General features: G+C 49.6%; 1 protein-coding gene across 1 annotated transcript in view; it reads right to left on the reverse strand.

The window, feature by feature from the left end:
- RGS3 (regulator of G protein signaling 3) overlaps window positions 1–24,285 on the reverse strand; it is a 140,626-nt gene that overhangs the window by 94,708 nt on the left and 21,633 nt on the right. Inside the window, exons 6-12 of the mRNA XM_049774164.1 lie at window positions 14,596–14,656; window positions 13,148–13,241; window positions 12,756–12,811; window positions 3,944–4,025; window positions 2,692–2,797; window positions 1,583–1,934; window positions 166–211 (exon numbers count right to left, since the gene is read on the reverse strand). Coding sequence (XP_049630121.1) covers window positions 166–211; window positions 1,583–1,934; window positions 2,692–2,797; window positions 3,944–4,025; window positions 12,756–12,811; window positions 13,148–13,241; window positions 14,596–14,656 — 797 coding nt within the window. The remainder of the gene's footprint in view (window positions 1–165; window positions 212–1,582; window positions 1,935–2,691; window positions 2,798–3,943; window positions 4,026–12,755; window positions 12,812–13,147; window positions 13,242–14,595; window positions 14,657–24,285) is intronic.

Genomic DNA, 24,285 nt, shown 5'->3' on the forward strand with positions numbered 1-24,285 from the left:
TCTAGACTGCTCTGCAGAGAGTCCCTCACTGCCTTCTCACTTCAGACCCCAAGGCAGGGAGGCATGGGGGTGTGTCAATGCCAGTAGGTCCCACTCTGACCTCACCACCCTCTGACCTCACCACCAGTCCTCTGCCAGGACTCAGGGAGCAGATGACAAACTCACCTTCACCTTCGGGGATGGTTTCCTCTTGGTACACAGGCCGCAACAACTGCAAGGACAAAAGCAGGGGGCTCAGCCTCAGGCACTCAGGACCACCCCCCATGCCAGCTTCTTGCACAGAGACTTCGTCACCCCAAGGAGGGAGCACCCCAGGACCCCTGAGAAAACCAGCTGTCCTGCTGAGATGAGGCTTGGAGGGAACCCAGAGTGCAGAATTCTCCTGAGCCACTGTGGAGAGAGGCTCTGCTGGGGTCATGTCTCACCCGGGACTGAGCCTACCTTTCCTTTAAGGTGGTTCACTCCATGGGGCCCCAGGCTAGTACCAGCCCTAAAGGGGAAATTAGGGAACCCAGTAACCCAAGGTAGAGCCACTGACCCCGCCGACCCCGCCACACAGGGGATCTCCCAGGGAGGAAGAGAATATATGGGACATTTTTCAATCTTCACAGGCCCGAGAATTCTGTCTTCCTAGATTACCTCCTTAGAGCACTGTTTCAGGTCAGCCAGGCTATTATTCCTTATGCCATCACACACGCCATTGTCTTTCATATCATTACACACTCTTTCGTCTCCATGAACACATGAACACTCCAACATCCTCACATGCTATCACATACTCCATTACCCCAATACCATGAGTCACTCCATCCTCCCCCACATCCTCCCCACATACCATCATAAACTCTATCACCTCATGCACCATTATATATACTCCCTCATTTTATGTGTCCTTATGGACTTCTTCATCCCCAGTGGATAACACTCCATTGTCTTCTAATGCCATCATACCCTATCATCCTTCATCGGCACATAGTCCACTCCTCCATATAATCATGCATCCCATCACCCCCAGGCTATCACATACTCCATCATGTCACATGCCACCACATGTACCATCATTCCACATGCCATTACATGCTCCATCAGCTTATAGGCCATGATACACATCATCATCCCACATGCCATCACATGCTCCATCAGCCCACATGACATCACATGCTGCATCACCCCATAGGCCATGATACACTCCATCATCCCACGTGCCATCATGCACTCCGTTAGCCCGCATGCCATCACATATTCCATAACCTCACGGTGTCTGCTTTTATGTCCATGACAGGTACTCACTGCCTATTGGCAGCCCATCCACTGTGGAAAAGCACAGACAGACCAAAAGCTCTTCCTTATTCTGGGCTGAAACTTGATTCCTCCCAGAGCCTCCCCTAATCCTGGAGCAAAGTTCTGAGGCTTTGAGGACCCATCCTCTCTCTGTGCAGGGCAGCCCTACAGAGACTAGCACCAACCCCATCTCCCTGCCCAACATCCCAGGCCTTGGCCGGCTGTCCCCAACACAATTTGGAGAGCTTGTGTCTTCCAAACCTTTAGGGAGATTCGCCTCCTCCAAACTAGCTGTCCATACCTGGCTCCCTGGGTTCAGCGGGGCCAGGATGATATAGTTGGGGTCTGTGGGGGCCGTGGCACGGGAGAGTGCAGGCAGGGTGTGCTGGCCGCCATGTTTGGTCACCTCAGTGTAGCGTTCCCAGCCACCTAGCAGCAGCCCATCGGAACTGTCACACACCAGGTGGCAGCTGTGGCGCTGTTGTGGCCGGGCTGGGGGCCCGTGGCTACAATTCTTCTCCCGTTTGTTGGGGGGTGACAGAAGATCATGGGCAGACTTGCAGGAGGCTCGCCGCAGGACCCCACCATCCGGCCCCGGTTTGACTTGGGGGACCATACGCCACACGAGTAGGATGATCTCACCAGGGCAGCTCCTGCAATGTGGAGGACAGGGGGGCAGTGTTTCATAGAAAAGTTGAATCTGGAAGAGAACAAAACCAGCTAGGGTAGAGGCCTACAGGAACAGGGGGATGAGGAAGAGATGCCTTCAATGTCATAGAAGGAAGGGACATAAGAGGCTGGCTAAAGCAGGACTACAGAGAGTGGACCCCCTTTCAACCCTAACTGAAGAACAGAGTCCAAGACCAGATGAGAAGAGCAGAGACCCAAACTCATGCAAGTAACATCTGTCATAGCAACATAAAAGGGTGAGGAAGAAGTCACCAGCAGGTGTCTGTCATTCTAGAACTGTGCAGAATATAGCACCAGGGCCAAGATTCAGGGCACACACACACACATGAACACACACACATTTTATTTGTTTGCTTTTTTTTTTTATAAATTAGGTCACACCCAGCTGTGCTCATGAAACACTCCTGGATGGTGTTTAGGAGGATCATATGAAGTGTCAGGACTCAAACCTGGGTGAGCTACAAGAAAGGCAAATGCTTTAACCCCTGTTAAACCCCCCTTGAACCCCCTCCATCTCCAAACACACACACATTTTTCTGTTTTATTTCTTTGGGGTTACACCCATCAGCGCTCAGGGATTCTCCTGGCTCTGCGCTCAGAAATCACTCCTGGAAGGCATGTGCGACCATATGGGATGCCGGGATTCGAACCACTGTCTGTTCTGGATCAGCTGTGTGTGGGCTTGCCTAGAGAGCCCCCCTGACCCTGCAGTCTCCTTACCGAATCTCGTGAGCCAGCTCCACGCATTTCCAGTGTTCCACGTGCCTCTCATTCAGCTGCAGCAGGGTGTCCAGTTGCTGTAGCCCTGCCCTCTCAGCTGGGCCTCCTAGGGAACCAAGAGACTGACTGAAGGGTGTCCCTCAAAGGTCCATGACTCTCTAAAGGGACCTGAAGTCTTCTGCTTCTATAGTGACCAACACTTTATATTTCTTTACCATTGGGTTGGGGGGGGCAAGGGGGTGGTTTTTAGAGGTTAAAGAGGATAGCCCTCCACATCTCAGCTATCCACATCCTACTTGCTTCCCGTCGTGCTGGCTTAGGTCTCTGCAGGGTATCCAACTTTCTCTCCACACCCAGGGCACCCCACCTCTCCTTATGAATAGTTCACATGCTTCCTACAGGCCTTCACCATCATTGCCAAGTACCAATGTCTAAGCCCTCCAAGTTCCAGCCCCAAGCTAGCATGAGGGTACCCAGCACCTGAGCCCTGGCATCTTCTCTTAGGGTACTAAGAGACTTGACTTGACTTTGGGGAGCACAAAGAAAGAAAAATTGCAGATATTCAGCTAAGGCTGGAGAGATGGTACAGAAGCAAAGAGTGAATTCCCAGCACTACACAGGGTCCCAAGCATATCTTTAGGAGTGAATCCTGAGTAGAAAGCTGAGAGGAGTTCCCAGTGCTGCCATGTAACCTAAACTTTTATTATATTTTATTTATTTTGGTTTTTGGGCCACACCCAGCAACGCTCAGGGGTTACTCCTGGATCTGTGCTCAGAAATTGCTCCTGGCTCATATGTCCAGGGGACATATGGGGGGGCCAGGGATTGAACTCGTGTCCATCCTGGGCCAGCCACATGTAAGGCAAACGTCCTACTACTAGGCTAGGCATCCGGTAAAATACCATTTTAGGGCTCATATGTGACCCTCATTTTCCCATGTACTTCATTGTATTCCTATGACTTAAAATAGAATTTCACTCCTGGTAGAAGTCATTGGGAAACAAAATAAAATCCTATTTTCATTTTGATAAAAAGTTTTAAAGAAAAAAAAATAGAGGGTCTATTTTCATCAACTGCTGTTTCAACTGTGGTTGATCGAAAATATTATTCTTTTCATGTTGAAGAGCCAGGAGCACTCAGCTTCCATTTGCAACATTCCCTTTGCCGGTCCAAAGTCTTACTTGCCAATCCCTGGGAGGTGGGGGGGGGGTTGAAATGAGGCACTAGTGTTCACCCTAGAACATGCACTTACCAGAATCCACCGCTTGCACCCGGACGGGAGAGTCACAGCAGATGGTGAAACCGAAGCCATCTTTGCCTCTCGGGATTGTGATCTAGAAGACAGTCCTGCCCTTTGACCCCACAGCAAGGCTGAGATGCCCAGGTCCTCCCGAGGGGCCATGGTACTCTCCCAGGGCAGCTCCCAGATATGCTAGCACCCCAGTCTCTGTCTCAGACCAGGCTCCTTCAGCTGTCTCAGGTATCTGAAGCAGAGGTTGGTGGCCAAGCAGAAAAGCTTGGGGTGTCTGACAATGGCAGAGCTCTGTCTTAGCAGACATGGTCTTTCCCAAAGGGTCCCCTATTGGGCTCCACCTCGCCCATGCTCGATGCCCACTCGAACACTTCCTTCTTACACTCAGGCCTCATGGCACCATTGCCAGACTGGGCAAGTGGAACCTGAGACCCAGAACTTCAGTGCCCAGGGATGGTCCTCCCAGAACGTAGAACAGATTAAAGATATGCCATGGGCAGGTTTTCAGCTGGGGTTAGGCTACATGGCAGAATGAAGATAAAGCAGTCTCCTGAGGCCCAGGCCCCTCCTTTCAAAAGCCCCGACAAAGAACATATCCTTTGGAGGCTCTTAAAAAAAAAAAACCAAAAGAGGGAAGCACAGGCTTTGAGTGCAGAAGTTCTAGATTGGATATACAGGGCACCACATGGCCCCCTGATACCAACCAGGAGAAACCCCCAAGTAATAACCTGTAGCCTCTGAGCATAACCAGATCTGGCCCACCAGCCACTTACCCCTCAAAGAAATGAAAATAAAGAAAATAAAAGCTTGAGGTTATTAAGCATCTCCTGCAGGCCCAGGTAACTCTAATGCCAGCCAGACACAATGTACACACCAGAGCAAAACATGAGGCCAGGATGGGGCAGGGACTTTTGGGTGGGACATCAGAGGGCAGGCTGGAACTGAGCATCAATGAGGACAGCAGACAACAGGCAACAGACATGAGAAGCTTCAGTGTGGCATCCTTGGCTCAGCCCAGCCCAGTGGCATATGCCCCCTAAGTATGCCCATGTAAGTTCTGGGCAGGGTGTAGGAGGCCCAGGCAGATTGGGGGTAAAAGCTCACTGAGCAAGTTTGGAAAGAAAGTCAAAGATGCCTCCCTGTACTGGCCTCAGGCGGCCATGGCTAAGGGATCTCCTGTTATCTGTCTTCAAGGCCAGTGCCTGGGATCCACCTGCCCATGATCTGCCGAAAGGCCAGGCTTGAGTAAGGGGAGGGTAGGCTGTGTCTTGGAAGCTGTCAGGGGTGGCCCCGAGACTCTGTTTCCCACAGTCCTGGGCCTGGATTCAAAGCGAGTTTGTCAAACAGGAAACCTGACAGACAAGGGGAAGGGGGAGGGGGCAGGAAAATACCCTGTTCCCGTAAGAATTCTGGGAAAACACACAGCTAAGACAGGAAGAGGAAAAAAATGGAAAGAAAGAAAAACAAAGCGGGAAGGGAGTGAGCTCGGGAAGCTGAACCCTGAAGCCAGGGATCAGTGAGAGCCTGATCCCCCTTTTGCAGTGGGTGGGGGTCCGCAAAGACTTTACAAGTCCCCCTCCATCCCAGCAGATGAGGAGATTCCCTGGTCCCAGCCCCAACACACACCAGACCCACAGAGTCCTCTGGCCCCTGAGAGTGCTGGCTCTGGGTCTCTAATGCTGCTGGGGGTACCACACACACACAGTGTGGGATAGAACACCTACAATCTTCATTCAGGCTAGACTGTACAAGGGTGCACCCCCCTTTCCTGGGCATAAGCCTCACAACCCAGCCAGCCAGTGACACCTACTGAGGCTGCTGCAAGAAGGACTTGAGTCAGGGTTCAATTCCCAGCACTCCCAGGACCTAGGGGGCTCTGGGTAGAAGCCATTCTTCCCTGGAGTGCTTCTGGCTCTTTCCTTTCCAGGCCTGGAACTGTCGCTGACCCTGCTGACCTGGGTGCTGAGCCTCTGTCCAGCCTCAGCTACCATTGAGTCAGGGACCGCTTCCATTTACCAGAAACTTCTCTGCAGACAGACCCAGCCTGCCAAGCACTTGGTCTTGGCTGCAGCATAGGGTGAGGTTGGGGTGGGGGGTGGATTATAAAGGCTCTGGGAGGGAAAGTGTCACCTTCACACGGAGCCGGAAAGGCCAGAGAGATACTGGTTTGATTCCCCAGCATTCCATCTAGTCCCCTGAGCCCTGCAGGAGTGACTCCTGAAAGTAGAGTCAAGAGTTAGCCCTCAACATTATCGGCTACGACCTAAAAACAACAAAAACAAAAACACAAAAGAGGGGCTTGGGGGCCGGAGCAGTGGCGCAAGTGGCAGGGTGTTTGCTTTGCACGCGCTAACCTAGGACGGACCACAGTTCTATCCCCCGGGGTCCCATAGGAGCAGGAGCCAATTTCTGAGCACATGGCCGGGAGTAACCCCTGAGTGTTACTGGGTGTGACCCAAAAAACAACAACAACAACAACAAAAAGAGGGGCCCGATCAGGATTGGTGGCTCGACTGAAGAGGGCTTGAGTCACCGGTCTTGCTCACACTCATGCCTGGTGCTCCAGCCAAAGCCTGGTGCCCCTACCAGAAGTCCTGAGGTTCTGAGTTCTCCATACCTCCCAGGCACGGCTCTAGGAAGGACCATGGGGATAAGGCTGAAGAGGCCCCTTTGGGCATTTCTCCATCCTGTCAGGTCCCAGCTTCTGGTCCCAGATGTGCACAGGGAGTTAGTTCATCATCTGCTTGTCAAATCCAGTGCCCCTTCTGCACGGACCCCACCCTTCTTGACCCTGTGCCTTTTGGCAGGGGAGCAGTGAGGTTAACCTTCAGGCAGTGCTCAGGAGGTTTGGGGGACCCACTGGAGATTCTCAATCAACTAAATAGTTGGTTCAGTACAAAGACCTGAGGATGTGATACTGCCCAGAACCTGTAGTGCTGGAATAGCCAAGCCATCCGGCATTGCTAGAGGTTTCCAAGACCGTTCCCAGCTATGCTAGGCACCATGTGGTACCAGGAATTGAATCCAATAGGAGGCTTGTTAGGAATGTACTCTAATCATTGTCTCCTCTCCGTCCTGCACACCCTCTACTCTTTTTTTGGAGAACACACCCCCACAGTGCTCAGGAGTCACTTATGACCGTGCTCAGGAATTACTCTTGGCAGGTTCAGAGGACCATATGGGATGCCAGGTATCTAACCCAGGTCAGCTGCATGTGAGGCAAACACCCTACCCTCTGTATGATTGCTCCAGACCTAGCTCTTTTTAATTTTTTAAAATTAAAAAATTTAAGGGGCCGGAGAGATAGCACAACAGTAGGGCATTTGTCTTGCATGCAGCCAACCCAGGACGGATAGTGATTTGAATCCCAGCATCCCATATAGTTCCCCCGTGCCTGCCAGGAGAGATTGCTGAGTGCCGAGCCAGGAGTAACCCCTGAGCACAGCCAGGTGTGACCCAAAAACCAGAAACTAAAAATAAATACAAATTTTGTCTCTTGAGCCACACCCGAAAATGATCAGGGGTTATTTCTGCACTCAGGGGTCACTCTAGGCAGTGCTCAGGGGACCAGATAAGATACCAGAAATGTAATCCGTTAGTCCGTGTTAAAAGGCAAGCAGTGTAGGGATTCCTGCTTCTCTGGTCTCCTAGTTTCTTTTTTTAAATTATTTTGTTTGAGGGGCAGGAGAGATAGCATAGAAGTAAGGTGTTTGCCTTGCATGCAGAAGGTCGGTGGTTTGAATCCAGTATCCCATATGGTCCCCTGGGCCTGCCAGGAGCAATTTCTGAGCATAGAGTCATGAGTAATCCCTGAGCGCTGCCAGGTATAACCCAAAAACCAAAAAAAAAAAAAAAAATTTGTTTGTTTTTTTGGGACACACCGGTGACATTCAGGGGTTACTCCTAGCTCTGTGCTCAGAAATTGCTCTTGGCTTGGGGGATCATATGGGACGCCTGAGGATCGAACTGAGGTCCCTCCTAGGTCAGCCGTGTGCAAGGCAAAAAACACCCTACCGCTGTGCCACCCCTCTGGACCCTCCTAGTTTCTTTTTAAATAAGAAATGCCACCTGAAAGTCTCAGGGACTAAGGCATTATCACCCCAGTCTGTCCTGTCTGCTGAGGTAAAAGCAGTGGGGTGAGGTGTCCTGTGGGGGGCAATAAACTCCAGGGCCACCTTGAGGCACCCAGGCATCTGGGGAGTAAAAATGACTGCTTCCATCTCACCTCCAAGCACACACAACACACACAAAGACAATACACACACACACTCACACACACACACACACACACACACACACGTATCACCATGATAATCCTGTTTTCCCATGAGTGGGCAAAGTCGATGAAAACACAAAGTCAGCAAAAAACACAAAACCTAACAACTCAGCAACCGTAGCCACCCCCATTCTCAACACCAGGCTCAGATGCGAGTTTGCTATTGTGATTGTGGTGGTTGTTGTTTGGTGTGGGGTCACAACCCTGTCCTGTTCAGGGGCTTTACACCTGGCTCGGTGCTTGGGAGTCACTCCTGGTGAGCTGGGGGGACCCTGGGGAGTGGGAATTCACACCTAGAAATCCAGGATACAAAGCATGAACTAAGCCCTTCTAACTAGTGTGCAGTCCCTGAACTATGTTTTTTTTTTTTTTGGGGGGGGGGTTTGACAACGCAGCACCGGGCAGTGCCCAAGAATCACTCCTGGCAGTGTTCAGGAGATGGAACTCTGGTCTTGCCACTTGCAACACCCTAACCACTACACCATCACTCTGGACCTAGGCGTATGTTTTTCTTAACCCAGAAAGAAAACTCAAAAATAGACCTGATGAGGGGCCGAAGAGATAGCACAGTGGTAGGGCGCTTGCCTTGCAAGCAGCCGATTCAGGACGGACCAACGGTAGTTCGAATCCTGGCATCCTATATGGTCCCCTGTCTCTGCTGAGAGCAATTTCTGAGTGCAGAGTAACTTCTGAGCACCACCAGGAGTGACCCAAAACTCCCCAAAAATAAAAAAAATAAAAAAAAGGAAACAGGTAGTTTCTCACTGAGGCAGCCACCAGCTCTCCAAGGAAGGCAGGTGTGGGTTGGCAGCTCTGCCTTCCACTCTGCCACTTTCCTTCCACCCTCAGATCAAAACTATCCCATAGAGAGCAGGAGGAGGCAAGGAGGGAGAACCCCCAGCCTGACGCCCCACCCTGTCCCCATCATCCCCACCACACCCCATACCACCGGTGCCAAGGACCCACCTGCCGGTAGCGACGCTCCGAGCACACCTTGCAAAGCCCATTGAAGCGGTTCATGGCTGTGGGTGCTGCTGTGGTCGCTGCCCCATGAAAACCCAGCTCTCCCCCGAGCCACGGGGGCTGCACTGCGCCCCGCCAGCCTGGCATGACCGCCCTGGGAAGCGGCCCCGCAGAAGAATGCCAGGAAATCACCTCTCACCTCCCTGGGCCCTGTCTGTACTGTGTGCCTCTGCCGATAAGCCAAAGGCTTCCTGAAACCTCCGAAGCACAAGGAAGAGGGAGAGTTTTATATTAAAATTCCTGTCAACTCGTTAGTATTCTCCAGACCGTGCGGGGAGAGGGCGCCTTTGTTCCCCTGGCACTCCCCATTCTCCGCCAGGGTCCCCTTTGTCATTTCAGTGTTCTCACCAACACCCCTCCCCTGGCTGGAGGGAACCCAGGCAGAAAACACAGCATAGCTGTGCTCTGGGACAACACAGAAGCCAGGCCCCAGGTCCTGGGGTCCCATCTCGTTCTCAACTGGGCCCAGAAAATCTCAGGGCGCTAGAGAACACTGAGGCCCCACACTTCAAACAGGCAGCATTAAGCAAAAAGGGCCCAAGACATAGTCCAGTTGGGGAAGGTGCCTGTCTTGAACTCAGCCAACCCAGGTTCGATTCCTGATACCCAGAGGGTCACCAGAGCAATCCCAAAAGTAAGCCCTAAGTTCTATTGGCTGTGACTAAAACCACCCTCCCCTCCAAAATTATTTTTGGAGTCAGAGATTTGCTTGTCACACAGAAGGTATTTCAAAGCTTTTTTGGGGGACTGGGGAGGTAGCTCAAAGGGCTGCAGAAACACTCAGCATGTAGAGGTCCATGCTTGATCCCTGGCACTGCCTGGTCTCCTGTTTGGCTGACAGAAAACCTTGAGCACTGCTGGGTGTGGCCGGCGAACAAAAACAAAAAGAATAAAAACAAAACACAACCAAAACCAAACCAAAAGCCAGTTGTTTCCTCAGGCATTAGCATCTGAAGAGAGATGATAAAGTGCCACAAGGAGAAGGGGACATGGTGGGGCCCTGCCTCCTTGTTTGACCCTGAATTTGAGGGACTATCCCAGGAAAGAGAGAAATGGATGGATGGGGACCAGAACTTCAGTTCTGTTCCCCATCAAGCAAACCCAGCCTGCCTCAGGGGTTACTCCTGGCTCTGTGCTCAGAAATCATTCCTGGCAGGCTTGGGGAACCATTCATATGCAGGGAATTAAACCCAGGTCTATCCTGGGTAGACAGTGTGCAAGGCAAACTCCCTACTGTTGTGATGGGGGGGGGGGCACACCCAGCGGTGCTCAGGGATTACTCCTGGCAAGCTAGGGAGACCTTATGAAATGGACCCTGGAGCTGGCCATATGCAAGACAAACACATTGCTCTCATTCCAGCTCCTCACTCATTTTCTTATATATTTTTTGGTTTGGGGGTCACACTTGATGATACTAAGGGATCACTTCTAGCAGAGCTTGAAGGGCCATAGGGGGTGCCAGGGTTCTAAACATGCAAGGCAAGCACCCTCTGCACTGCGCTAGATCTCCATCTGGCCCATCTTCTTGATATCAGAGTTCCCCTTGGTACAGCTTTGGTTGTGAGACAGAGGACAGACCACTCAGGATTTTGGGCCTTGCAATGAGGAGAATGAATAGATAATCATTCCCTCTGCCCCAGCTGAGTCTCTGATTGGTCCTGGGTAGTCCAGAAAAGTCAGTCTCCTTAGAACAGAGTCCTCAGAGCCACAGAATCTGTGCATGAATGAAATTCAGCTGCAAGCCGACTTCCTTGATCACCAGGACGCTTGATTGTTGGTGGCCCTGTTACCGTGCAAGTCGACACCAGGAGGCTCTGCTCCCTATTCTCTTTACCTGGCAGGCAGACTCAGCCCCAAGTCCAAAGGACCTCACAGATCCCACTGAAGCAGAAACATATTCTGCTCTGCAGGAAGCCCCCCAAACAACAATCTTTTTACCCAGATGCCTCCCCATGCAACAGCAACTAGCACCAGGTTCTGGGTGAGTGAACATAATAAATGGGAATGGCATGGCTTGGGCTTGCTGGCCACAACTCCAGTTCCAGCCAATATGGTGCCTTTTACAGCTGGAGGCTGGAGGGTCCTAAGGGCAGGGATTAACTGGTTCTGGGTTCAGCGCTAGAGACTCAGGAAGACATTTCATCAGCCATGAAGAAGGGAGTGTGAAGAACAGAATAAAACACACTGGCTGTGTTTGCTGGGTTCAGACACTTTGAGGTGAGATAGCATTGTGGAAAATGGTAACCCCTGTGTTGCCTGCTCCATCTCCACCACCCGGTGCAATCACAGAGATCTATGGGTCCCTCATCTGGAAGTCATGGCTGCCTCATGACAAGAGGAGAAGGACCAGCTGTCTACTCCTCCCTCTCAGTCATAGATACAAACACGAGTCCCAGCCTGGTCTCACAGAGAGCTGGAGGGAACTAGGGAGAAGTCACCCAATGCCCTTTAAAGGTGACCTGCATTGGAAATTCCACAGAACTAAGCAGGACATTGTGTCTCAGGCTCCTCTCTGACTGATGAGTGGGTTTCCCCATGGAGGGAAATGCCTGGATGCAAAGGGGTGAGAAAGAAATTACAGCTCAAGTTACCCACAATCAGAGAGGTCCAGAAGCTGCCATTTCCATGGGAACAATAGCTAACTGTCTATCATTCTTTCCAGGAATATGAGTGACCCAGGAAAAACACAGAAATGCAGCTCTAAAATATGGACTCCTGAGGCCAGAGAAATAAGGCTGGGTGAGATATTGGTCTTACATGTGGCCAACCTGGGTTCTACCTTTCGAACTATATATGGTCCCTCTGAGTACCTCCAGGAGTGACCCTTGAGCACCACAAGCTGTCACCCCAGCAGCTCCAGGGCATTCCTGGGGTGGCCCTCCAGGCACCTAACACTGTACACCTAAGCAGCACCAAATCCCTCATCTCAAGTACTAGAACAGGGGTCCTCACATTTTTTATACAGGGGGCCAGTTTACTGTTCTTCAGACCATTGGAAAGTCAGACTATAATTTAAAAAAGAAAAACTCTGAATAAATTCCCAAGTACATTGCACATATCTTATTTAGAAGTAAAAAGACAAAATGGGAATAAATACAATATTTAAAATGAAGAACAAGTAAAGTAAATCAAAAACCTAACAGTATTTCAATGAGAACTATGGGCCTGCTTTTGACAGGCTGTAGGTTGAGGACCCTTGCCTGAAGCTGAGAGGAGGGGAATCTGAGAACATGGTGTGTATCCCACACATGTGCACTTGGGGCCCAGACAAACTGGAAGCTAAGCAGGAAGACAGTGGCGGCAAAAACATCTGGAGTAATAAATAAATATCCTCGGTGGGCTGCATATGGCCCACTGGCCATAGTGTGAGGACCCCTGCACTAGAGCCTCATGTCCAAACATCAAGTGACCCTGTATCAGTTTTCAGGTGCTCTTCTGGCAAGGGATCCCTCCTGAGTCCAGGGCCTGGCCAGGAGTGGATCCCCAGGGTGCCAGCTGGCTGTGACCACCTACCTGGATGTTCTCCCCATTCTCAATGTCCTCGACTCCTGACATTCGTAGCAGGGGATCTGTGAGAAAACAGAGCAGAGGTAGGAAGTTTGAAGTTTCTGCAGCATATAAAGATGACTCTCATTGGGACCCAGATCGCCTGCCACCTCTGGGATGTGAGTACTAGGCCTGGGTGTGGAATTCAGGACACCCAGGGAGTGGGGAGAAAGTCTAAGTCCTGAGCCTTGGGAGACATAGGCCCTGTGCATGCACAGAGCAAGAATCCCAAGGTCATAGAGCAGACTGGAAGACTGAGGATCCTCATATGGGTCTCAGAATGTGGAGACTGATTGCTCTGAGGCAGGAAGTAAACAGGGGATACATGGCCTGAAAGAGTCAGGATGGGAAGCACACACCTCGTCTGGGGGGCCGTAGACGACGCCGGGCCACCTTCAAGTGCTTGGTCTGGCCCAGGTTTTCCCCAAGGAGGTAGTACCAGCCACTGATCTCCTGTCATGAGACAAAGTGAGATGCTCAGACAAAGTGGCAGTCACAGCCCCCCCCCAAAAGGCAGCAATTGGGCAGTCTTTGCTATAGCTTGCCTCCTTGGGTGGGAGTGGGGCACCTCTACCTCTAGGAAGTCCCCCTGGATGTTCCCTTCCAGAGTCCCCAAAGAATCTGCCATCCACCTGCAGGCCTGCTCCCTCCCATACTGGGCTATGTACAAACCCCTCTACAGACTTGCATGGTGCCCAGTACATAAGAGGAGTCTACATAGAGGTTAACAGGGCAGCCAGGAGGAACCAGAGGGATGCAGAGATCAGAAAGGAGAAACAAAGCCATATTGGATACCTTTTAGGGGAGCTCCTCTCAGAGGAGCACTTTCTTGGGTTCAGTGACACTGAGGTAATATGGGGGACCTTCACACAGGATCAAGGATGCTTCACCCTTGCCTGCCCCAGACTTCACTTGTGGAACTCAAAACCAGGAAGTTGAGCCAAGGGGCATGTCCAAAGCAGACCATAGGATGTCTCCTGGGAAGGTGACAGGAGCTCACAATCCTCTACTCAAAAGCTGGGAGTGGTGCAGGGTATATAGGTGAATAAATAATGCATCAGACATGGGGTTCTTTGGGTCGTCAAGGCCCTGCCAGCATGAAGAACTCAGCCAATCCTTGAGCACTTGCTCAAGCCCAAAACACGTGGCCTGGAAGACACCAGGTCCCGAGGACCCAGCGTCAACCCGGCCCACCTCCTCCAGGCAGTGCTGGGTATACCAAGGTAGACCTAGGAGGTAGAGCCTCCTGAGAGAATATGGGGACACTAGCATTGTGCTCTAGAATAATGAAGAAGATGCCCCAAACTGCAGTCACACAGATGGGCACAGAGCAGTTCCTCAAGCTTCAGGAAACTGATTCTGAGGAAAACTTTAGAGGGGGACACCCATTTTACAAGGTTATACCTTTACAGGGGACACAAATTCAGGGGACACTTTTTCAGGAGGACACCCATTTTAGGGAGTTATACCATTTCAAGAGTTATACTGTATTGTGGGAGACAAATTTAAGGAATACTGTTTTAGGGGGACATCATTTTGATGGGACACCTTTTTAGGAAGGACACCTTTCAAAGAAGATGCCTATTTCAGGGGACACCATTTCAGGAGGCACCATTTTGGAGGTGTACACCATTTCAAGGGAGTACCCATTTTAAGGGGGACACCATTTCAAGGGACACTGTTTCAGAGGGGACATCATTTCAGGGAGGCACCATTCATAGACCAAAATACCATGCAAGAGCTGCCAGATTAAGGCCCTTCCCCTTCCCAAGGGGAAATCCCTGCCTGAAACTTCCATGGGACCTACCTTTTGTGGGGTGAGGAGGGACTTCACCCCAAAGCTCATGCAGCCGATGAGTCTGCTCTGTCTGGGGAAACAGGGAGACAAGAACCAGAGTGAATCTTGCACAACCCGTGGGTTCCAGGAGTTTCCAAAGTGGGTCTTGTTACTGGCAATAAGCAGAGTTCACTGAGAACCCAACTTCCCTTTACGTTACTTCATCTGCATCATCAAGAACTGAACCCGGGGACCGGAGCAATAACACGGTGGTAGAGCATTTGCTTTGCACATGGCCAACACTGGACAAACCCCGGTTCAATTCCCAGCATCCCATATGGTCCCCCAAGCCTGCCAGATGCAACTTCTGAGTGCAGAGCCAGTAGTAACCCATGAGAACTGCTGGGTGTGGCCCCCAAACAAAACCAAAACAAAACAAAGAATTGGACTCAGGGGCTCATGCATATGAGGCTATGAGGTGCTCTCTCAAGTACCAAGTGCCTGAAAAATGATCTGGAAACCAGAGAGGACAAAGCTGACGTGGCATGGAGCTTCCTCCACTAACCCTGGTACTCAGCACCACCCAAGTTCTTACTCTTCCTGAAGATTCTCAGAGAGCTCATTCCAGGGTGAGCACAGAGCACCCTCGTCTGTGGCTGTCACCCCATACATGTCTCCAGCCCAGGACATTGGGCCAGTCTCAGAGCCTAGCCCCAATGAAGAACCCAACCAGCACAGCACAGAACAAGTCTAGCCTGCCAAGTCAGCAAAACAGGTGCCCTCATGGTGACAAAAGGATGCACTAAAATACAAGCTCTCAGCTTGTATAATCAAAATCTGATTAATACTTGGCTACTTCCAATGAATATGGCTGCACAAAGTCATCTCTGCTGTAAGAGGAAACAAGATTGCCCATGTGCAACTGAAGGAAAAAGATGCCCCATTCACCACTGACCTTCATGTGGAGACACCCACAAAGGAAGACACAACCAAAGAAGGACCTAGCAAGTAGGATCAGAGAAATTTGTTTTTCCACTTTGGGTCTGCAACATTTTCAAGTTTGTACCAGGGATATGGATTTTTTTTGTTGTTGAAGGGTGGGCTGTGCTTAGGCTTTATTCCTGGCTCTGAGCTCAGGAATCATTCCTGGTGGTACTTAGAAGATGCCAGGGATCAATCCTAGGTATACCACATGCAAAACCAATGCCTTAACTCTTGTACTATCTCTGGGCCCAGCCAGAATTCCAATTGCTTTTAGTGGTATACATAAACCTGCAATTGCTTCTATTATCCCTGATTCTCCCAACACTGTTGCTGGTGTTTTCATTTGTCTCCCCTTTTTCGTGACCTCAGCCCAGTTTGCTCCTGTCTGTAGGCTTCTCAAGCTATCAGGTTCATCAAGCTATAAGGTGAGCAGGTGGATCATAGTAAATCCTGGAAAAGCGTCTCTGATATCTGAGGGTCTGTGGGTGAAGGACTGGCCTATAAAATGCAGAACATCAAGGTCAAAGATAGTATGAGCTGATTGGGGGGTTGATGGACACCAGAGATGAGTATTCCAGGAATTAGGTCAGAGAAAGGAGAGGGACTCTAGCTAGTGGCTCACTCCAGAACCCCCCTAAAAAAATGGAAAGTGCTAGGCCCTGTAGCTCCCAGGAAGTCCTGCTCATGAGTACAGAGAGAGTTGCCCTGGGAATCACCCCAACATCCCTGCCCCACTCCTCTGTAAGCACAAACTGTTCTTCAGAGAGGGAACCCTGCTGGTCTGAGGCCAAACAAAACTGGCCTCTTACAGACAAGCCCAGCTATGTGAGATCTGCAAAGGCAAAAACCCAGGGCACAAATCCTCAAATGAATGTACACAGGGCTAGAAAGATGGCACCATGGGTAAGGTGCTTGCCTTGCAAGCAGCAGACCCCGACTTCACTAGACCCCTCTTCACTAACACTGCCAGGGATCACTCCTGAACACAGAGCCAGGAATGGCTTCTGAACATAACCAGCAGTGCCCTCCAAACAACAATAAGCCCTGACACACCCAAAGCTGGGGAGAGGGATTATAAGACTAGAGAATTACCTTATAGACACAAGGTCTTATCCAAGATCGAACTCTTGGCACTGAGTGCCCTCCAGGACTGCTGGAGGTGCCCCCTACCTAAAAACAAAAACTAATCTGTCTGCCCTTCAGTGTGCACCCAGCCTTGTCTCCCCAGGCACTCTCACCCAGGTGTTCTTTTTTTATTTGTTTGGTTTTTGGGCCACACCCGGTGATGCTCAGTGGTTACTCCTGGCTATGTGCTCAGAAATCACCCCTGGTTTGGGGGACCATAAAGGATGCCGGGGGATCGAACCAAGGTCCATCCTAGGTTAGCGAGTACAAGGCAAATGCCCTACCACCTGCGCCACTGCTAACAGCCCCTCACTCAGGTACTCTTGTTGCCCCCAACACTCAAAGCCACATGACCAATCTGTCCAGAGAGGATGCCACCCTCACCCTGAGAAAGAGCTCACCTTCCCAGCACTGAAGTCACATCTCTTTCTTGAGAAGCAGCTATGTCAACATTAATGAATGGTGGATCGGGGGGAAGGGGGGCTTCCTATAGTGACCATCAAAGAGACAATTGCAGAACAGCATTGTCAGACCCCCACAAGTGTCCTGGCCACCAACTTCATTTTGTTTACCCTCACCTTCAAGGGCAATGCCAGGCAGAATCTAGCTACCACACCACTGAGCTGGGTGCCTCTGCTCCACTGATGTGTCTTGCTCACTCCATCTTCAGGCAGAGTGCTTTAAGGCCAATAAAGCTGTTTCTTCCCATCCTTTCATAAACAAAATATTCATTCCCGTTGTCGGGTGCTTGGAGAACGCTAAATGGTTAATAGCCTCCTATGAGCTTTGCTTCCTGCAAAGGCGTCTGCATTGAGTCTGTGATGATCCGGCCTGAGAAAATTGTGCTGATTGATGCCCGTAAGCAAGAGCACATTGCTAAGTGTTCTTCAATTAGCTACTTCTTGTGCTTGCTTTTTGAAAAACCTCTGGAGAAAGCCAACAGGACTACATGGCAATCCACCCATCTGCTTGTTAACTTGGGACCAAGTAAGTGTTCACCCTGGAGACGACAGGAATGTCTCTGAGTGCAAAAAGAAAAAAAATTCAAGGACCAAGCCCTGGTTACTTTTGAAAGTGAAGCCCTAAGCTCAGGGCCAATGCCCTGGGAGAAGGCTTGACAAATGAGTGAATCCATCATGCCCGGGATTGGCAGGCACTGGGCAAAGAGCCACAGCATGAAGGAAACAAGACAAACAGGCAAGAATTTAAACAGAAGTTCAAGAGAACGATTCAGAAGATGTTGCAGGGAAGGTGAATGACACATGAGCAGCTCAGGCAGCAAGTTCTGGAAACTCGGAAGGTGAAAAGCAGTAAGGGATGGGACGCTTAGTGAGAAATTTAGAGAAAGGAAGAGGAACAGCATGATAGGCAAGGAGAACAGCTGGCACAGAGGCTCAGAGGTAAAACTTCGTCAGACATTTTATAGGGAGTTCTAGTTGTTGTGGTCCACTATTATGTGTGTTTAGGGACCACCAGAGCTGCACCAAGGTGGTTCCATGCTAAGACCCCAACTCTGGGCATTGCATTACGTGTATTCTACCCCTTGAGCCACATTCTCAGCTATGGCTCCATTAACTTTTGAACCTAGGGTAGAAGGCCTTCTGTAAAATTAAAAAGCATTCCTGTTTGTTTGTTTGTTTGTTTGTTTGTTTGTTTTTTGGTTTTGGTTTTTGGGCCATACCCGGTGGTGCTCAGGGGTTACTCCTGGCTCTGCACTCAGAAATCACTCTTGGCAGGTTCAGGGGACCATATGGGATACTGGGGATCAAACCCGGTTCTGTCCTGAGTTGGCAGCATGCAAGGCAAACATCCAACCACTGTGCTATCCCTCTGGTCCCTAAAAACATCCTTTTGAGAGAATGTACTTGGTCTCTCTTTTTCAAGTCTTACATCATTTTTGTTATAGGCTTTTGCTCAATTTGGGAGCACAGGAATTTTGGGGTCACACTTGTGTTCAGGGCTTACTCCAGATTTTGTACTTGGGAATCACTCCTGGCTGCACTCAGGGGACCATACACACTGAAAGGGATGAACCAAGATCTCCCTGAACTCCATACTATCTTTCCAGCCCCAACCTATGTTGAATCTGAAGGTTGATTTAAAACACAAATGCTTCTCTTCTCACCTTCCCTTAATGTTGCTTCCTGTGCCTAATTATAAGCTTTTGAGCATCACAGCACTAGGCCTGGGACTCTGAGGACCCATGTAAAATAGTGACAGACCCTATGCATATGATACACAGTGAGCAAATGCGCCAGAAATCACTGTGTCCTCAGTATAAGAGTCCTTATACTTCCAACATATCCATGAGTGTATGTGGGCATGTACTTTGACTCGGTACTTAATCTTAACGCTCTCCCCAGGATTGTTCCCCAGCCTCTTGTTCTGGAAATGCTATGATTAATACTAGAGTACCAGTAACAATCACAATTGCCTAGTATTGTGCAGAATTTTTGAAGAGCTCATCAACGTGGTTAAGAAGTATCTATTATTGGTGCCAGAGCAAAAATATAAAGAGTAGGGCACATACCTTGCTGGGTTAGATTTCTAGCATCCCTTTAGGGTCCCCTGAGTTCTGCTAGGAGTGATCGATCCCTGAACACAGAGCCAAGAGGAAATCCTGAGACCCCCAGATTAACCCCAAATTTAAAAACAAAACTCCAAATAAGAAATCACTATTAATTTCTGGTGGTAGAGGAAGGGAAACCTCCAAGGGGGTCCTGGCTATATAACACAAAACCTGACAGAGGTTCTCAGGGGCCACCAGACCATTTTAGGGTGCTCGGAGGTCATGCAGATTTAGGGACTAAACATGGAGCCGAGTGTCTATCAGGCAGATGCTACAGTTCTCTAAATGATCTGCCAATCTTGTCCACCATGTTCCAGAAGAAAATAACGGTTGCCGATACTTCCAGGTAGTCTGATCCTGCTGGTACCTCTGTGGCATATAAAGGGGCATATAAAGGCATATAAAGCATAAAGGCATATAAAGGGGACAGATTCCCCTTTCTGCATGAGTTAAGTAGCTGAGTGCCATCCCCTATAGTATATACCCTTTGACAGAAATGGTCCAGATCTGAGACTCAACCTTATCAAACATCAAGCCACCAAATGTGTTTTGTTGCTATAAATCCTGGACACCTAAATATCTTATAATAGTGTCAGCCCAGTAGTATCATGGGAAATCTGTTGGAAAATTACCTGCTAATCTACCAAGCTCAGTGAACCTAAACAGTAACACAGAAGGCTCAACAGAGCATGAACAGAGCCGGGTAAATCCTTAGACCTGACTGTAGTCACAACACGGAGAGATATGACAATCATTTCAAAGTGATCCTTGTTGATCTAAGTTCTGACCATTCCATTTTCCTTTGTGTGGTTGTAACAAGCAATATGAAGTCAATTGTGTTGTGTCTATATGGAGGCAGTCTATGGTGATGGGTGGGAGATTGGGGGGAAGTGATAAAGGAAGGGTCACACTGATGGTGGGATTGTTGTTTGAACATTTAGCGAAATAAAAAAATTTCTTTAATTGAATCACCATAAGATACTCAGTTACAAAATATAAAACCAAAAAAGATACGCAGTTACTTGTTAAATGATTGCAATCTCCAACACCCTTCACCAGTACACCAGTTACCATTCCACCCCACCCCATTCTCTATGGTAGACATTTTTCTTCTCTCTCTCTCTCTCTCTCTCTCTCTCTCTCTTCTCTCTCCCTCTCCCTCATTTAGGCACTGTGGTTTGCAATATTGTTTCTGAAGGGGCACCATGCATATTCCTTTATCTCCTTTCAGCACCCATTTCTTGTCCAGAGTGATCATTTCCAACTATCAATATGAAATGATTGTATATTAACAACTTGGTAAATTATGGTGTTAAAATAAAAAATTAGTGGAGAGGGGAAAGATGGCGGCATTTCACAGATGAAGACAATGAGGCCTGATGGGGGGAAGGACTCTCTCTCCCCAGTAGCCTCAAAGCCTTTCAGAGCTGATGAGGGGTTCTCAGCCCTGCCCACCGGATAGGAGGTGAAGTCACCAGTTCTTCCCCCAAACTTTGCTGCTTCTCAACGACAAGTTCATGGCTTTCCCGGCGAGGAAAACCAGAATCCACGAAAGAGTGCCCTGTCTCTACGTACAACTGACACAAATTCCACCGGATGATTTCTATAAAGTCACACGACAAAGGCCGTGGGAAGCAGCCGAGGAACCAAGCTTATGTTCTTGCTGTCACTTAGCTTCTGTGTGAGCCGGCCAAGTGCAGCTGCTGTCGGATGGGTACATGCATTTTGGCCCCAGACTGCTTTGTTTTTTTTGCTGCTTCCTAATTGTGTTGCCTTGGACAAGCTTCCTGTTTCCACCCCTGTAAAAAAGGCAACAGAAGTGGCCAGAAACATAGTATCTGAGTTAAGGCATTTGTCATGCACACCGCCAACCTGGGTTCAATCCCTGGACCACGTAGAGTGGACAAGCAGAGTCAGGAGTGCTCTCTGTGCACAGAACCAGGAGAGAGCCCTAAGCACTGCCTGGTATGGCCTCAAAACAAAATAAAACCCAAAAGGCAAAAAAAAAAAAAAAAAAAAAAAAAAAGGCAGGGCCGGGGTGGTGGCACAAGTGGTAAGGCATTTGCTTTGCATGTGCTAACCTAGGACAGACTATGGTTCAATCCCCTGATGTCCCATATGGTCCCCCAAGCCAGGAGCAATTTCTGAGTGCAGAGCCAGGAGTAACCCCTGAGTATCACCAGGTGTGCGGGTGTGGCACCCTCCCCACCCAAAAAAAGGCAACGTAAATAAGACCTGACACAGGATTGCCTGTGTTGTCTGAATTGGTGAATGCACACACTGGAATGCACACGCTAAGACTGGCTTAGATCATGTCTGCACTGAGTAAATGCTTCCTAAATAGGAGTCATGTCATTCTCAGGCAAGCTGCTTTGCCTAAAAAGCCTCCATTTCCTCCTCTTTGAAGCCAGGGACCATGACTCCTCCATCTCAGGGTTGTTACGAAGATTCATTGAGATAATGCAAGGAAAGTGCTTGGCACAATAAGGGTCCAATAATGCTAATTTACTTCCTATTCCCCGGTCGCCTGTCATTCAGACGATCTGACGCACAATTGGATTTGTAAGTGTTCTGTGGGGCCCAAGTTCTCCTGCTCAGCTGTTTCTACCTCCCCTGCTCCAAGACCTACTCGGCTCGCTCCATCTCTCCGGTGCCTGCCTTTAGCCGAGCCTGTCTTCCAGAAGGCCTGTAGTGGCTACTCCTCCCGAAGCCTGTCGAATCCAGCATGTCCCTCTCAAACTTCAGGCTGGGACAGTGCCCTGAGTTCAGCTGTGTTTGGTTTCAGAAAGGCTCTCACTTTCCCAAAATAGGCAACAAGTGAAGCTGCTGCCTAGCTGGGTGCTGACTCACTTTCCCCAGACCCACTTTCTTTTCTTTTTCCAGCTGTGCAGAGAAGGAGCAGCAGCCCTGCAAGCAGGAAACTGGCTCAGGATTGGGACAGGGGAGGGCAGGTCACAAGGAGGGAGAGCACAAGCTCCATGCAGGACTGGCACCTGCTCGGCCAATCCCCACCAGCCCCAACTTGTCTTCCACTGTTGGGCCACTTCTTCGGGACAGCTTTCTGGACCCTAGTTCTTGGCATCGTCTTTCCTTGCTTTACTTTTGAGAGTTTTTACTCCCTATATCCTCTGTGAGCACCAACTCTCCTTGCTGAGCTCCAGGTTAGTCAGGCAACCTCTCCTGAAGTCCGCTCACCTGCATTTCCACAGGCTGTGGGGTTCTGCTGGTTTTTGGGGGGATCACCACCATTTTTACCCCAGGGCTGAGCTTTCACTTCTACTCTAGTAGCCAGCTCACTGCTCTCATGAGGTTCTATTTCCTAAACATATGTTAGATCTGTCTCTTCTTCTCTGTTCCCTGAGCTCTACCACTTATGGAGCATATGCATCTCTGGGGCATTGGGGATGTAGGATTGGAGTTAGGGCAAATGCTGAATATGCAGCAATCCAGTTTAATCCCCGACTGCCATGATCCTCCACCCCCCCCCCCCCCAAGAAGTACTGGAAATATCAGAGGCCCTGAGCATTGCCGGAGTAGCTCTAGTGGTCCCTGGTATAACAGGACTGTCACAGCCTGGCATCTTCAGATTTTCCCACGGAAGCACCACCTGATTGGCCAAAAATTGCTGAGAGTACCACTGAGCACCCCTTGAAAGGCTCTCCACTTCTCTTTCCCCGCCAAATGACATCTTTGCCTTATCTAGAACCTTCCATATGACTGCCAGAACAGTAAGTCTGGAGCTGAAACGGGTCAGTCCCTTCTGTAGCCCCCTTCAGTGGCTCCCCACTAGCCTATTTCTAAAGACTGAACTGTATGTGACTCCTGAGCACTGAACATGGAAGACTCAGGTTGAAGGCCTCTAAGCCTCTAAGAGGCAATTGGGACTCTGCACTCCTCATAAGCACCCTTAGCATTTTTTGTTTGTTTGTTTTTTGGGCCACACCTGGCTGCACTCAGAGGTTGCTCCTGGCTTTGAGCTCAGAAGTTGCTCCTGGCAGGCTCAGGGGACCATATGGGATGTCCTAGGTCAGCTGTGTGCAAGGCAAATGCCCTACATCACTATTACTGTGGCTCAATCCTTGGCATTTTTTTCCAATGCTTCCCCGGACTGAAAAAAAGGCTCACTTAAGAGAATAAATCTGGGATGGGACCAGTAGGAGGGAGAGAATTTTTCCTTGCCAGGTACAAGCCCTCGGTTCAATTCTTTTTTTTTTTAATTATCTTTATTTAAACACCGTGATTACAAATATAATTGTACTTGTATGATTACAGTCATGTAAAGAACACCCCCCTTCACCAGTGCAGGATTCCCACCACCAATTTCCCAGATCTACCCAATCTCCACCCCACCTACACCTGTACTCGAGACAGGCTTTCTTTTTCCCTCATTCATGCACATTGTTATGATAGTTTTCAGTGTAGTTATTTCTCTAACTTCACTTATCATTCTATGTGGTGAGCTTCATGTCATAAGCTGCACCTACATGGGAGGATGGGGGGAAGTAAGGGTTGGGACCGAGGCAGTAAAATATTAGAAATGAGCTTTGTAGGGCAGTATCAAGGTCCCAATACAAGATGGATATTATGGATATATAGAATATATGCACACAATAATATCAATATGAAAAAAAAGAGAACAAATTTCCACTGAGTGTCCCAATATAAACCAGTGCTAGAACAGCCTGCCTTCCTCCCAGAGCGCATTACCATTAGTGTAGAGAGAGATAGGGGGAAAGCCTGTTGACCCCTTTAGAGTCCACCTAGACCAGTGTCCAGGGAAAGACTGAAGTCCAGGGGAGAAAAACCCTATACCTGGCAAGGGCTGGTCTCCAGAATCAAGGACGAAATCGGAAGCCAGATGTCTGCCCGCCCTCCTCCCCATGCACCTCCCCCCTGGAGTACGGAGGGAGGGGGGACCTCGGTTCAATTCTTGACACCACCAAAAGTGGGGTATGGGGAGGAAAAAACCCATATCACTCAGGGACTCAACTTATTTCACCATCTTCCTTCCTCTCTTTTCTGGCTTGGTCTCTTTCCCTTCC

The sequence above is a fragment of the Suncus etruscus genome, chromosome 5, assembly GCF_024139225.1.
Source record: "Suncus etruscus isolate mSunEtr1 chromosome 5, mSunEtr1.pri.cur, whole genome shotgun sequence".
In the NCBI taxonomy this organism is placed as follows: domain Eukaryota; kingdom Metazoa; phylum Chordata; class Mammalia; order Eulipotyphla; family Soricidae; genus Suncus; species Suncus etruscus.